This window comes from Bos javanicus, chromosome 13 (assembly GCF_032452875.1).
Source record: "Bos javanicus breed banteng chromosome 13, ARS-OSU_banteng_1.0, whole genome shotgun sequence".
Lineage (NCBI taxonomy): Eukaryota > Metazoa > Chordata > Mammalia > Artiodactyla > Bovidae > Bos > Bos javanicus.
This window is the reverse complement of record NC_083880.1, coordinates 64837410-64853901: the sequence shown is the minus strand read 5'-3', so window position 1 is coordinate 64853901 and position 16492 is coordinate 64837410. Positions and strand designations below refer to the sequence as shown.

Below are 16492 nucleotides of genomic sequence, written 5' to 3'. Positions count from 1 at the left end.
TGGTCTGCCTATCGAAGAGGGCCCGAGGCCATAGCGAGGACGCCCCCGTTGTCTGAGAGGGGAGGAAGCCAGAGCTGGGTGCTCCAGCTGCCCGCAAACGAACGGGAACTGCAGTGAAAACACGCTACATTCCGAATGAACAAGATTCTCTATGCTCTCATGTGGGGCAGAGATTATATCTGTGTCCCGAAGTAAGGGGATAATCATAGTGAGGACACTCCCTCCACCGGAAGTGGGATGGAGGCCCCTGAAAAAAGGGACTGGACACACCTGTGGGGAGGGAGCTGTAGTCGGTTCTCTCCCTTGAGTGTAGGAAGGAAGTCAGAATTGGCCGGCCGCCATGGAGGCCTGAAGGTAGAGGGGGTTGCTTGAAAAGCTGCTGAGGCCCAGCGTTGGGGCGGGGCTTGTTCTCCGGTGTATAGTTAATTGGAGAAGGCCGCACGGGTAGCATGGGGTTGAGTCCGCCTCGCGAGCCTTATGAGAATTGTTAAGACGTTAGGCCCTTGGTTCCCGCGTAGGGAAGGGTCTGCTAAGAGCATCACTTTACGTGTCCCTTGGGAGAGATCCTCCAGCATTTAAGGTGGAGGAGGTTCAATGGGATGCGGAGACTGGGTGATTTTGATGGAGAGTGAACTGAGTTTTTGATTGAAGGCTGGAGATGGTAGTTTGCGGCCACGTGAAAAAAATGAGTGGGAGCGGCTTTGATAATCCACAGGTTAGTGACAGGAAGATCACTAGTGCAGGGGGCTTAGTTGCTAGATTGTAAGTGCGTGGACTATGTTTGCCGTATAGTGGAAAATTTGAGCTCCTGTGAGGGTTACTCTGGGTTATTCAGCTCTGAACGTACCGAAAGCTGTGTAGTGGAAATAGACAACATAAGCGAGGTTTCTGGATCTTAAAACCCTTCTTGCTCCGGATTCCCAGAGATGACATAATGTAAATTGGGATAGTTGACAGGAACCAAAATATACAAGATTAAGGTGATGCCAGTCGATATAACCTACTAAAAAACTGATTGCAACTGAAGGTTTTGTTGAAGGAGAGACTTCGGACAAGTATTTGTTTTAGAGCTTCTTGTATGGTTTTAAATGGTGTAATTTTTGTAAAATGCAGTACTAACATGAATTTCCTTGGATTTTATTATCTAATTTACATTGTTAATGCATTTCAGAGCATTTGCAATTGAAAAAAATAATCTTAGAAGTCTGGACATATAGGCCATTCTCGTTGCGTTTTGTATTTTAATTATAGGCATACACCAGACTGGGTCGTACTTGGTAGTTTTGATAGCGTGGAGGATTTCTGGATTTAGTGGAAGGAAATTGTGTTCAGCCGTTTTCTAAGAATATTAAAAAGCTGGGAGGAACTGTTACAGGAGGTTAAAAAATTATGTTTATGGTAATTAATCCCTGAAGAAAATGATATGTTTGGCTTGTTTTGTAAAAGTTGAGGATGTGCTCGGGATTATTACTGGAAAATTTTAATGAAGCAGGGAATACATTTTTATATCACTTTTATATGCTCTATTATTGGTTATTTTGTTTATGGATTGTGATGCATAATTTCAGTTTTTTTATTTCATATCTGTTAGGTGAAAAATGTGAAGCTTTAGAAACCATCATGGTAGTTACTTGGAATATATTGTTATACGCTGATTCCAGAAAACTCCAGACTTCTTTCATTTTTTTTGACATACCAAATGACTTGATTTTTGCATGATGAGTTTGGGGGTTGTTGGTACAATTTTTAGACGTGAAACTTGATTTTGTGGGCCAGTGTTTTCCAGGTGTTGAAATTCAGCGACAGTATTCATGGTGTTTTTATTCCATTTTGTAGATAGTCACTCCATCCTTCTATTGAATATTTTCTTCTCTAGATGAAATAGGAAGAACTTCTGTCAGTAACGGTTGCGCAAAAGATGTTTTTAGATATCCCTGCCTAAAACGCAGTGACTATCTTCCATTTCTCTGATCTTCTGCCTGGCCAGTAAGTGCTTGATAAATGTTTGTGGGAAAAGTGAATGTTGTTGTGTTTTAGGTCAACTAAGAAAAATCACTTATAGTTTTGTCAGATTTTACTACCACCACACATACACCTTTTGGTTTGCATAGAGTTTAGTTCATTAAATTTAAAGCCTTAAAACCAGTAGTGAGGGTGAATGTGGTTGGCTAGATTAGAAGAAATATTGTTTCTTTGAAGTCTAAAGCCAGTAAGACAATGAACTTTGTTGGCATTTGGGGGGATATAAAAAATAATATAGTCTTTTTTGCAAGAGCGTAAATATCATATTTAGAAATGTCTTTTTGATTCACTGCCTTTGAATACTGACTGGAGATAAATGAGAAAGTGGAGAAATATGCTATTAAAGGTTTATATCTCCCTCAATGTCAGAAAATTTGTTTTAAGACCGGTCCCAGAACCTGAAATGTGATCCATTTGGGGATGGAGACAAAATTAAGTCGATGAAGCTATGTTCTTTTTCATAATGCATACCATGATGTGGTTATGTTGCGTGTAGCATGGTGCCCGTTGTAATTGGTTCTCTATTACTCATCTTTGTGGTGAACATTCAAAGGGTGCTTATGTTTGTTTTCTTTTGAATCTGAAGATCTTAGATTGTACCTGTACCCTGGTTCTTGTGATCAAAAACTGATTAAACCAAGTTAAAATTCACTTTTGGATGTTTATTACCAAATGAATAGTGGAAATGGTCAAGTTCCTATCTGTGCCTTGGCTTCCTGGTAAAGAAGATTGTTGTCAGACATTTTATCCTGAAATTCCAAGTTTTTGGAATGGCTAGTAAATAAGAAAATCTGTCTTCTCATAATAATATGCTAAAATTTTGTAGCAAATATTTGTGCATGTATCTGGTATTTGTAAAGTGGAAACAAAGCCACTGTGAGTTAATCCTCAAGATAAAGTGCAAAAGTATACTAAAGCAAGCTTCTTGTTTTAGTTCTAAAATATATGAGTGGATTTAATGGCAAATCAAGCCCATTTTCTCTTTCCCTTAGCTCTATGAGAAGGTAAAACATGAATTTTAGATGTTTTGTTGCTTAGAATTGTTTCATTGCTTAGAATTGTTTTCAGTCTTTCTAAAATTCATTAAAGCTTAAGGTGATTGGAATGAATATTTCATTTTGGTATCCTACTTTTAGTTGCTTGCTGACATTTAGAATGCAGGAATGAGTAGGTTCCTAATGCTTCTATTAAACAGTAATGCTTCTATTAAATCATTGAGTCCCTTTCCAAGTGAGATGTTGAAAACAAAAGTACTTTAGTTCTCAGGATTTCTATTTGAAGGAAAGGATGTAGTACGAAGAGTTCTGAAGTTCTGGCTTCTAGCCTGAGCTTCCTGTGTACTTTTCTTTGGTATGGGATGAGGTGGAGCTTCTCTTTTGCTGAAATAGTGAAGATTAACAATTTATGTCTTGATTGATTTTGTAACATGTAAATTCAACATGTTACATACACTTCAGCTAGAGATTTGTCAAATTCAGCTTGTTCTTTTAACTTTTCTCCTTGTTTAGTAATTTTTGGCAACCCTGTAGACATTTTTGGGAGTAGATATAGCATGTTCCCTTTGGGCTTAACTGGCTGATACCAAGCTTGTTCCTCTGTGGGTGGACATATCTTACTTACCTTCTCTGGTCTGAAAGGGAGGAGACTGAGGAACTTGTTTCCCTTGCCTTCAGGGCACATGGCCTGACCTCCCCCCCGCCCCCCACCAGACCTTTTGAATTGGAATCTCCAGTAGGAATCATCACAAGTGCTTAACTAGAAAATTACCCTAGTCAAACTTGTACATTTAGGGGAAAAAACCTGCAATAATTCATGCTCTTCTTTGAACATAAACTTTATGTAAAGCAAGCTTTTTTCTGTTTTACATTGCCTTTTGTGACCTGTTAAACTACTGGATGTGGCTTTTTAAATAAAGAGTTTTAGAATTCTACACAAATTAGTATTGATTGTACAACTATTAAAAGATTTAACACAATGCTCTGGACTTTTGTAAGTGTTGTTTATGACATACAGCATAACTTTGTGGCAAAACAATCTCAGTGTTCTTTAGTAATTTGAGTGGATGTTGATGTTTATTTTAGCTTGTTCTTCAGAAAAGTTTGGAGTAACACTGAAACTTTTGAATATGTCTTTCCAGTGATGCATATTAAGCTCAGTGGTGGTATCTTGATCTTGACAGATAGCTAAAAATAGGCATCATCATTCTAAGTAGGCTTCTGTGGGTAATCTTAATACCTAACAGTGACAATTTTCTTCTACTCTTGAATATAGTTGTCTAATCGTTTGGTCATATAAATTGCTTGTGAATTGTTCATAACTTCACCAGTTTGGGAGAAATTGCAGTGAAAGATGAGTGATGTGTTTTTACTTTGGAAGTACTCTTAATATGCTGGATTTTTTTTTTTTTAACAAGTTTCTTGGGACAAGTTTGGTATGTTAGAAGAAAAAAACTTTCCCTTAATATTTTGAACTCTGGTGGTTTTAACTAGGAATTACTCCTACAGCCAGAACTTTTACTTCATTTGTGTTTTTTTGTTGTTTGATTGCTATTTTGGTGCAAAGGAAAATATCTTGAAAGAGTAACGGCAGTAATTTCCATGAATACGCTTGAGTTGATGACTTAATTTGTCCAGTAACTGTTACTTTGTGAATTTGTGCTTTTTCGTAAAAATTTGATGGGAATCTGAGGAGATAGATTGCAGTTGGACTTGTGTTATGGAATTTTCTGGACTGGTTTAATCATCAAGTGATTAAAGCAATTACCAGATGTGAAGTTGAGCTTTGTGACCGTTTTAGTTTTCAATTGATTCATTCTTCTTGGGCTAATTTATGACACATTCTTGATGTGTGTAAATATATAATATTTTGAGAGAAAGCATTTGAAAGCAATACCAAATAATAAATAATAAACATGTGGGATTTTGGTATCTATATTTTTTTCTAATACTTCATAAAGATGTACTCCAGTGGTTTCATACTCGCCTTCGTAATATACAGTTCAGTGTGGCCTGTGCGTATTTTTGTGTTTCCTGCATTGATTTTTGCCTCCATTTATTCTCTATTGCAGTCTAAAAGTTGGTTTTAATTGGTTGCCCACAGGATTGACTTGACCTCTACTTCTTGTTAAGAAAATACATCTCTTGTTGTATCAGGTAAGAGAATTTGAATAGAGGGTTTGTTTTTATACAAAATAAAATGAGATAGCTTATTAAATAACATGAAAATACATATAATAACTGTGTTTTTTATTCTTTGTTTTTAAACAAGCTTATTTGAGGGATGGTTTTGGGGTGGATGGGTGTCTTGAACATTGTTGATTCCTTTGGGAGTCAGTTTCCTATGGATGCATTTCTCCTGCTGAATGCCTCATTATTAGGAAGTAAGTCGCTGTTTTCTTTCCTCGGTATCATTTTAGACCACCTACAAATAGAGGTGCTTATTATTGGTATGGTTTTTTTAATATTCCTTTGTGGAATAGGTAGAGAAAATGGTAGAAGTATATATGTCATATGTTTTAGAGTACAAATTGACTTTAGATGGAACCTTATTGATTGGAATCTGACCCTCTTGTTAAATAACTAGGATATGCTCAAGCAAGATAGATTGAAATGACTCATCTGTCAGACAGGTACTTTGTAGGAGAATAGCAGATTTTATTTCATGTTTTTTCAGAACCTAAAACCTTCTCCCTTTTTGGATGGCTGTATGAATAAATCTTGTGCGCTACTTTGGTTTACTCAGCCCTTTTCTAGATGGTAATCTGGGCAGACCTTCAATATCATGTTTTCGTATGTACCTTGTACAGACTTTGACTAAATCCCCTCTCTCAGCGGCAGATGGTTTGAAGACTTAACTGTGTATGTCACTTTAGCCCTGTGTTTAATTCTTGGGACATATTAAAATTCTCATCTTACTGTCCTAATGCAAACTAACATACTCTTTGTCTCTCTCTCAAGTTTTGGGGATTTAGATTACCCAAGATGTTTCCCCCAATTAGTGATTAAGTGATTTTTGAAGTTGAATGGATTATTGTCTTAGCTTTGCTGTATAGCCAATCTTTTAGAATTAGTAAGGAACGAGAATTTGATTTAATGAATCAGAACCTTCTTGATGAACTTCTTAGAGACTGCTAAATAGTAAATAAGGGCAAAAGAGTCTATCAGTGTGATGTGTTTAGTATTAATTTTTCTTACTGATCCTTTCAACCAAAAATGAAAAGCTTCCCCCTCTTTTCAGATTTCTAGTGTTTTATATGGTTTTATTTTGTGTTTGCCAATCCATCTTTCTAGGTTAAATTTGAAGGTGGCTTTTATTTTTGTGTAGGTGTGTGTGAGAAAAGCGTCTGAAAGCCAAACAATGTATTTCTCTTGTGTACAGCAGTCGTAATATTGAGATATAATTGCAGATTTTGTTGCCTCAAATTAGTATTCATGTAATATTTGACATTGGAAAGCTGCTTTCATGGAGTTAGTATCCTTAGAACTTGCAGCAGGAAACTTTGCTCTTCTTTGTTCTTATTTGAGAAGTGATGAAGCCACAGCTCACATAATTTATCATTTTCCTAAGATCACAGAGCCAGTTTAATAGATTTATGTTTCAAAGTCGATTTTTAAAATGGCTTGGAAAACATCCTATGTTGTTGACCACATAAATTTCAAATTAATATATTTTTTCAGCCCCAAGAATTTGTTTTGGATCACTTTACAAATGGCTGCTTTTGCACTTATTCTTAGAAACTATACGAACTGAAATACTGAAATTTTATTTAAGTCTGGGAGAAATTTTTCTTTTTGATTATATCAAAATGGACATTATCTATGGAGATGAGTGAGCACCCAGAAATACCATAGGAGTTATGTTGGGTCACAATCACTGAATAAAGTTCATTCACTAGTTCAAAAACAAAAAATAGCTCTTTTTCATTATCAGCCCTCTCTGTGGGATAAATAAGACCTTATTAAATGAGGGTTTGAGAATGAGTCCTTGGACCTGAGTTTTAACTGGAACAGCCATGTTGAATGGCGCTGTAACCAGGTTCTACTTTTTGGAGTGATGACTTCAGATATCTAACATTTTGGCTATTTTATTCAGTATTTCTTTGGGATACTTAGTATGTGTTAACCTTATATGTAATGCATAATCCCATGTATCATTTTTTTAATAAAAATATTTTTTTAATAAATTGTTTCATCCTAGGGTGAAATATGGAACCACTTATTTGAGACTTGAATCTGCTTTAGTGTTATTTGAAATTCATTGTTATGAGATCAAGCCATATAGAATAATTTTACAATAGTTCTACAAAGTTATTAAGTTTATAAGGAAGATTCTGAGCCAGTTTTAACTATTACCTTTGACACATTCTTTGTATCTTTTCCCCTGTAGATAAACTTTGTTTCCTGATTTGACATGCACATTTCTTTTAAATCTTATTGAATAATTAGTGGCCAGACTGATGAAATAATTGGTGATTTTATTGTCCTTTGGTGGTTTTTTCCCCTGAAACTTTTGAGTCTTGAACTTTTAATTGTTTTCAGAATTAATGTCTTTTGGACGTTGAAATTGGGTTTTACATTGTAAATGGCATATAGTACCCAATTTTTAGAATATCCACATTTTAAAAAATGACATTGCTTGTGATAGTTTAAGGGACTACTTGAGGGCCTAATACGGTAGCTGGTCATTCTTATAGCTGAAAACTTGGTGTGATAAACAGGAGTCTGACCTGGCCGTTGCCTTTTCTCATCTGCAGGTGTGTGTGGTTTCAGCGCAGCATGGCTGTGGTCATCCGTTTGCAAGGTCTCCCAATTGTGGCGGGGACCATGGACATTCGCCACTTCTTCTCTGGATTGACCATTCCTGATGGGGGCGTGCATATTGTAGGGGGTGAACTGGGTGAGGCTTTCATCGTTTTTGCCACTGATGAAGATGCAAGGCTTGGTATGATGCGCACAGGTGGTACAATTAAAGGGTCAAAAGTAACACTGTTGTTGAGTAGTAAAACGGAAATGCAGAATATGATTGAACTGAGTCGTAGGCGTTTTGAAACTGCCAACCTAGATATACCACCGGCAAATGCTAGTAGATCAGGACCGCCACCTAGCTCAGGAATGAGTGGCAGGGTGAACTTGCCTACAACAGTACCCAACTTTAATAATCCTTCACCCAGTGTAGTTACTGCCACCACTTCTGTTCATGAAAGCAGCAAAAACATACAGACATTTTCCACAGCCAGCATAGGAACGGCTCCTCCAAATATGGGGGCTTCCTTTGGGAGCCCAACGTTTAGCTCAACTGTTCCGAGCACAGCCTCTCCGATGAACACAGTCCCACCTCCACCAATTCCTCCAATCCCAGCGATGCCATCTTTGCCGCCAATGCCGTCTATTCCCCCAATTCCAGTTCCTCCTCCGGTACCTACAATGCCTCCTGTGCCTCCTGTGCCCCCAATTCCCCCAGTCCCTTCTGTGCCACCCATGACCCCACTGCCACCCATGTCAGGCATGCCACCTTTGAACCCACCACCTGTGGCACCTCTACCTGCTGGAATGAATGGCTCTGGAGCACCTGTGAATCTGAACAATAACCTGAACCCTGTGTTTCTGGGTCCATTGAATCCTGTTAACCCTGTCCAGATGAACTCGCAAAGCAGTGTGAAACCACTTCCCATCAACCCTGATGATCTGTATGTCAGTGTGCATGGAATGCCCTTTTCTGCAATGGAAAATGATGTCCGAGATTTTTTCCATGGGCTCCGCGTTGATGCGGTGCATTTGTTGAAAGATCATGTAGGTCGAAATAATGGGAATGGATTGGTTAAGTTTCTCTCCCCTCAAGATACATTTGAAGCTTTGAAACGAAACAGAATGCTGATGATTCAACGCTATGTGGAAGTTAGTCCTGCCACAGAGAGACAGTGGGTAGCTGCTGGAGGCCATATCACTTTTAAGCAAAGTATAGGACCTTCTGGACAAACCCATCCCCCTCCTCAGCCACTTCCCAGGTCAAAATCGCCCAGTGGGCAGAAAAGGTCAAGGTCAAGATCACCACATGAGGCTGGTTTTTGTGTTTACTTGAAAGGGCTGCCATTTGAAGCAGAAAACAAACATGTCATTGATTTTTTTAAAAAGTTGGATATTGTGGAAGATAGTATTTATATTGCTTATGGACCCAATGGGAAAGCAACGGGTGAAGGCTTCGTAGAGTTCAGGAATGAGGCTGACTATAAGGCTGCTCTGTGTCGTCATAAACAATACATGGGTAATCGCTTTATTCAAGTTCATCCAATTACCAAGAAAGGTATGCTAGAAAAGATAGATATGATTCGAAAAAGACTGCAGAACTTCAGCTATGACCAGAGGGAAATGATCTTAAATCCGGAGGGGGATGTCACCTCTGCCAAAGTCTGTGCCCATATAACAAATATTCCCTTCAGCATTACCAAGATGGATGTTCTTCAGTTCCTAGAAGGAATCCCAGTGGATGAAAATGCTGTACATGTTCTTGTTGATAACAATGGGCAAGGTCTAGGACAGGCATTGGTTCAGTTTAAAAATGAAGATGATGCACGTAAGTCTGAACGCTTACACCGTAAAAAACTTAATGGGAGAGAAGCTTTTGTTCATGTAGTTACTTTAGAAGATATGAGAGAGATTGAGAAAAATCCTCCTGCCCAAGGAAAAAAGGGGTTAAAGATGTCTGTGCCAGGTAATCCTGCAGTTCCAGGAATTCCCAATGTGGGAATGCCCAATGCGGGATTGCCCAGTTCAGGAATGCCCAGTGCGGGACTGCCTAATGCGGGAATGCCCAATGCAGGAATACCTGCTGCGGGAATGCCCAATGCGGGAATGCCTGCTGCAGGAATGCCTAATGCAGGAATTCCCAGTGCAGGAATGCCTGCTGCGGGAATGCCTGGTGTGGGAATGCCCGGTGCGGGAATGCCTAGTGCAGGAGGTGAAGAGCATGCCTTCTTGGCTGTAGGATCTAAGGAGGCCAACAGTGGGCCTCCATTTAACTTTCCTGGTAATTTTGGTGGGTCAAATGCCTTTGGACCACCACTCCCTCCTCCAGGATTAGGAGGGGCCTTTGGTGATGCTAGGCCTGGAATGCCTTCAGTTGGAAATAGTGGTTTGCCTGGTCTAGGACTGGATGTTCCAGGTTTTGGAGGTGGACCAAATAATTTAAGTGGACCAGGATTTGGAGGGGGCCCTCAGAATTTTGGAAATGGCCCTGGTAGCTTAGGTGGCCCCCCTGGCTTTGGAAGTGGGCCCCCTGGCCTTGGAAATGCCCCTGGGCATTTGAGTGGCCCTCCAGCCTTTGGTCCTGGCCCTGGCCCTGGCCCTGGCCCAATCCACATTGGTGGTCCTCCTGGCTTTGGATCTAGTTCTGGAAAACCAGGACCAACAATAATTAAAGTACAGAACATGCCCTTCACTGTGTCTATTGATGAGATTTTAGATTTCTTTTACGGTTATCAAGTGATCCCAGGCTCAGTGTGTTTAAAGTACAATGAAAAAGGTATGCCCACCGGTGAAGCTATGGTGGCTTTCGAATCTCGGGATGAAGCCACAGCTGCTGTCATTGACTTAAATGACAGACCTATTGGCTCTAGGAAAGTAAAACTTGTATTAGGGTAGCTGTTCACATCATTCTTCATAGGGTACATATAGTCTTCATAGTGCTGTGATTAATGCATTCAGATTGTTTTTCTAGTGTTTCCAGGTTAGAACCTGTGGATTGTTTCAATTGCATATAGATTGGTTTCCATGACATAGAGTGTTGGTTGACTGTTTACAGAAGACTCACTACCGAGATAAACATTGCTGTATGTTATAGTAAAGCTGTCTCGAGAGAACACAAAAATGATTTTGGCATACCATTAGAGAAACCATTTGTAAAACTCAAATGACCACATAAAGCTTATCAAGGAGTCTAGATTGGTTTTTGTTTTATACCATATGGATGAAGAAGATAGAAATGTCAATAGAGCTCATTAAGGGTGCTCTTGCCAGCTGCTGAAAAATAGAAGCTGGCTACTCTTGGAATTTGGTTCAAAGCTGGACAGATTTGCTTTGTTATAGGGTCAAAGCATTGTCTAAAGTTCTCGTTTTCTTTTAAAATTGAATAAAATCTCTGTATACAGATTCACTGTATGTACCTTTATTGCTTCTTGAGGGTTCTTGCTGTATAGACAGTCCTGCTTCTGAAGTTGCTGCTTTGTTTGCCTCATTGACTCATTTGTAAATGAGCAGAACTGCTTTGTTGTTGTTTTTCTATTATAAAACTCCACACTTGGTTTCTGCTATAACCTTGAACTTTTAATTTCTATTGTCACACTTAAAACTGTGTGGAATAAGACATTTGCCACAAAAGTAAAACAGAGTCCTCTACCTACCAGAGCCTTTTTGGTTTGACCGCCGAGTTGTAGTTTAGTCAGTTTAAAAATCGTGCCTGTTGTTTGGACGGCATAAAAAACCAGAAACCACTTTGAGTAATCATTGTTTAAGATGCCTAAGTTGAAATCCTGCCCAAGATGGACTCTAATGTTCTGGCAATTTCCTCCTGTCCCAAATTTATCTGAAATGACTTATAAAACTAAATAATCATCCATTCATAAGAAAGCATCATTATATATAGGTTTTTAAAATTGAAGTTGCAGTTGTTAGTTTTGTTAACTATTAATAGTGTGATAGGAAAAGATCCATAAACTAGCCCATAGATTGATATGTACTTAATCCTGTTACTTGGAGGCTTTTTGGTCTAGTTGATTGATCAGGAGCCTGTTTGCAAAAATTCTAAAGAGTACAAGTGCCGCTGTTAGAGGGGAGAGAACTGAGACTTCTTGCCCTTTCATACTTTGGCATTCAGGACACTAAGGCAGGAGGACCACATGGGTTCTGGTTGGTGAGTGTCCTTGTCATGAAAACATTTGCCTTACAACGTCCTACTCACTGCCGCAAAAGGCTCTACTTATGGTTACTTTTCTTAAAATGCTCTAAAGATGTGTCACATATTATAAACGGAATGGGAGATTGGTGAGATATCATGAAAAACAAATTTGTCTTTTACATGGGCCTCTGTCTTGGTTTGAAACATCCCCAACATTTCCTACAAATCAATGTACTTGTAAAGGGGTCAGCCTTTTAAAAGAAGTATTTTCTATTTAAGAAAAATAGTGCCTTTTTGGTGTTGCAATTCAGCAGAACGCTTAAATACAGCGTCTCTTGTAATTTAGAGTTAAGAATGGCAACAGTTTCATTTGTGTGGTAAGATTTGGAAAGCCTTTTCATCACTACAATCTTAGAGGATTGACAGTACAGGATTTTTTGTTTAGGGAAAGGATTATTTAGACTTTCAAAGACGAGATGGCTGTGTTGTGGGTCTTTTGGTAATTCACGAATACAAATTTGCTTTGACAGATCACTAGATAATTGCCTCCTCAACTAAAAAAGCAATATGTTTATATATGCTGTTCAATTTAAGTTTTCTGTTAAGTAATCATTTCTCATTCCAAAGACAGAGAGTGCAGAAAACTTCAGCACTGCTTGGGAATCTTATTTCAACTGCAGATTTTTTTCCCAATTGGAAAGCTATTTTCATTTTAGAAAAATGGGTTGTTTGAAGATGAAAGTCTTTATTTTTCACAATTTATTTTGGTTATGTGTTCATAAATTCTTATTAAATATTTCATATACTTCATTGCAACTACTTTGTTATTCGTACATTTTAGATAAATGCTAAAAAGGAAAACTTGATTTCATTGTTTACCAAATTAAATAAATTTAAAAAATAGTGGTTTGTGTAGAAATTGGAGAGAATTGTGTTTCATATTTGGTCTCACAACAGTGCTTCTCTTGTTGTGAAATGTAATTAAATACTTTGCCCTCTGGAACTTGATTTTTGTGTATCTAAGACTTATTAACATAGTGCTAACTGCTAAGCATACTGTTCATCTAGTTCTGATTGGAGTTTGAGTTTTTAAAAAATTCTTGAAAATATGTTCTGTGAAACTATTCATACCTCTCTTCCTGCAAATTTTCTCCTAAGAATAAGGTTTGGGATGAAAATTTACATTATTTTCTCATTTGCTTTGTATGGTATGAAGGATTTGTAAAGCTTTGCTCAAAGTTTTGTGCATTTGTTAACACTATCATGATGTTTTCAATCTTCTGTGTAAACTTTATTGCCTGTTTTTGGTGACTCTGACATTAATAGAAGAGAAACTTTTAGATTTAGTGGGTCCCCCCTCCATTTTTTTTTATGTTTTTTTATTTTTATTTTTTTAGTTTAAAGGGTTAGTGAAATCTATAAAATGTATTTTATAAATAAGCAAACTTGTAAACTTTTCTTGAACTTCAGTGAAACATTTAGTTCCAAAGCAACATTTGGAGGTGTGTTCTGTGTGCACTGTAGCTTGGATGTAGAATTAGTGGCTTTTTTTTTTTTTTTTTTAACAACACTATTAAGTGATAAGTTTCTAGTTTTGTGCTTCAAGTTGTCAAAGCATTGATAGTGGAAATTCCATTAGGAAACTTTATTTGGAATTTCAGAGAGTAATACTCAGTGTAATTAGGTCAGTCTTAACCCACTGGATGAAAATATAGGGCTGTGTATGGAAGTAAACAGACATACATTTTGGATGGAAGTACCTTGGATGAAAATAAGGATGCACAAAAGCCTTAATCAAGCTGAGTCCCTTTTATTGGGTTCTGTCATTGTGTACAGGTGTGGGTCAAGTGTTTAAAAATGAATCCACCAATCAGTTGAAGAACACTTTAAAAATGAGTAAAGAAGATGTAAAATTGCTGCTAGTTAAATTTTCTGGAAGAATTTCTGGCAGTGATTACTTTAAAAAATTATTTCCCACTCTTGCAAACATTTAAATTGTTTTACTGGCAGTTCTATAGTAGTCCAAACTTTAGAAAGCAGACACAATAAAATGACTTATTGCCAATATGGCCACAACATTGCCAGCAAAATACTGCCTTGGCTTCATTCAGCAGAGACTTTTGTTTTTATAGATGAAGTCTTGAATATTGTTCAATAAACTTGTCACGAAATAAAACAGGCTGATGCTTTTAATGCTTTAACTGCACAGACGTACTCTATTGAGCTATACCATTAGATATTTTGGGGTCTTTTAAAAACTCTTGAAGATATTTTGTGCCTTTGGAAACGTGGCTTTGGTGATCTTGGAGATAACGATTGTTGCTTATCCTTGTCTGCTAATGCTGAAGTATGGAAAGAAGAGGATACCTGGAACTGCAGGGAGGAATCTTGATTCTAGGTCATATCTGTGGTATCCACTTTTTCAGACTTACTATGTGTGTTTTGCTAGCAAGCCACTTTTTTAATGTGGACTGAGAAAGAACTGGAAACCAGATGCTCCTTTTCATGAAAGGAGTCTTAAAGGGGGCTGTGAATTTTTTTTTTTTAATGGTTAGGAAATGGGAAAAGAAATATTCAGAATATATTGTCACTTGCACATATCTTTAAAACTTTGTTTTCCTTCTTTGTTTTTGCATGAGTATGTTAGGTATTTGAAGTGGGGAAGTGGGGCTAGAAATCAAAAATATTGCTGGTTTCTGACACTGATGCTCTGATTTTGTCCATTCCACGTTTGTTCAACTTCTGGAAAAAAATTAGCAAATAAAAAGTTTGCATAAACTCCATAGAGTCTCTTTAAAAAACAAAAAACTGAATTGGAGTTGCAGAGAAAATAGCGGGCTGTTCCTTTTAACCAGAACTCTTGAAAAATGTTTATAACTTTTTTCTTTATCTTAAAAGTTTTAGCCTGAATTTGAGTTTGAATTCCCAGCTTGTTTGAGAAAGTTTTAGACTAGACGTAATAAATTCCAGATAGTTGCTGAGCTGTTTTTAAAATCATGACAGTTTGACTAAGCATTTGAAAAATTACAGAATGAAATCAGCTGTTTGGAATATCCAGAAATATCTAGAATGGTCTTTACCATCTTAAAAGGGTGGACTGTGTGCTAATATGTCTCCTTTTCTTGCTCAGGAGAGATTACTCAATTTCTATAACTCACGGTTGTCTGCTTTCCATTGTTTTACAGCAAGTAATTATCTGTCAATTATGTACATTTCCACCATTCTCCTTACTCCCAAAAGTGGAGTTTTTATGGGATATGGTAGACTCCAAACTTAATGGCTATTCTTTTTAATTAAAAAAATTGCTTGATATTCCGCTTCTTCTTTTTAGCATGGAATCTGGTAGATGACATTAACTTATTTTAAAATGCTCTTGGAAGAGTGTACTCTGGTGGTGGCACAATCCTCTGATGCTGTGGTGACTTTAGGGAACCTGTTCAACCAGTAAGCGGGCTCATCTCTTGTTGGTGCCTGCTTGTGTAAATCTTAATTCTTCACTGTGCTGTTCTTGGATTTGTTATTGGTGCCTTAGCTATTTTGTGCCAGAGGATCTCACAAGCATATGGCTCCTTTTTTGCATCACCATAACTAGCAACTAGCAACCAAGGCACTGCTTTTCTACATACTGTTCTCCTACTGAAGGGGAAAAAGCCACCTGGGGCAAACATTCCAGCCCCAGCGACCAAAGGGCAGCACTCTTAAAACTCCGGAGAAAGGAAAGTAGTGCTCATTAACCATATTCCATAAATTCTGTTGAGAGCCCCAGGAACCTCTCGCCAGCAAAAATATTGACCATTAGGTCATAGAGACTAAGCAAACACCAGCTGTAGAGAAGTGGGTAAATAGCACAGCAGAACATTGGAGTTGGCCCTCTAGCTGCTCCAGACATCTGGACTCGGATTTTAGTGACTTAATAGTCTCTTATCAGTTTTCCTAGTCAACCGATGGCTTGCCGTTTCATGTCAAGCAAAGGAGGTGGTGCCTATTTGGGGAAAATAGAGCCATGACCAGGCAGAGAACATAATTCAATATGGACAGAGTCAGAGATGTTAAGTAATCATAACACATCCCAGTATTCCAGTATCACACTGCTCCTTGGTGTTCGATTCCCTATTTTGATGCTGTCAATTTCCCCCTTTTACATGCTTATACAGTAAGCTTGCCTAGTAACCAGCACTATTAAATTTTACTTAGACTGAAGCCCCCTCACCGCTCTCTGTAACCCTAACTTAATTGAGTTGGAGTGAGTGTGAGTTCACCTACCGCTCTTGATTAGTGAAATAAGATTTGTCATTTATGCATTTGCACTACACATCAAATGTAACCACCACATTGTACAAGAAGTCACTTGTTAGCCCTTGCAGAGTGGGAAAGTCTTAAGGAAGTTCAGTTACTTAGGGTGGTCTTAAACCATACTAACAGGTGGTATTGCTAATTTCCTCTTTTGTCTTTTGTTCCGCACTTCCCTATGTGTTGGGTTGCAATACAAAAAATGTCATATCCTTTATACATAACTCATTTCTGTGGTGTGGGCCCGGGAGGATCCCTCTGCTATAAATCTGGCTTAGGTGGTAGAAAGACT

The 16492-nt window shown here is 38.0% G+C and overlaps 1 protein-coding gene across 16 annotated transcripts in view; it reads left to right on the top strand.

The window, feature by feature from the left end:
• Nucleotides 1-16492, top strand: part of LOC133259652 (copine-1) — a 37730-nt gene that overhangs the window by 377 nt on the left and 20861 nt on the right. For 2 of the 16 annotated variants that reach the window (XM_061437398.1, XM_061437397.1), the window contains exons 2-3: nt 5090-5174; nt 7775-9591. The exons of 3 other annotated variants lie outside the window; for them this stretch is intronic. In XM_061437398.1, coding sequence (XP_061293382.1) covers nt 9577-9591 — 15 coding nt within the window. In that variant the 5' untranslated portion in view covers nt 5090-5174; nt 7775-9576. Of the gene's footprint in view, nt 1-1876; nt 1987-5089; nt 5175-7774; nt 14087-16492 lie in introns of those variants that run through there. 11 more of the 16 variants (XM_061437392.1, XM_061437396.1, XM_061437395.1 and 8 more) reach the window with 10 other exon arrangements.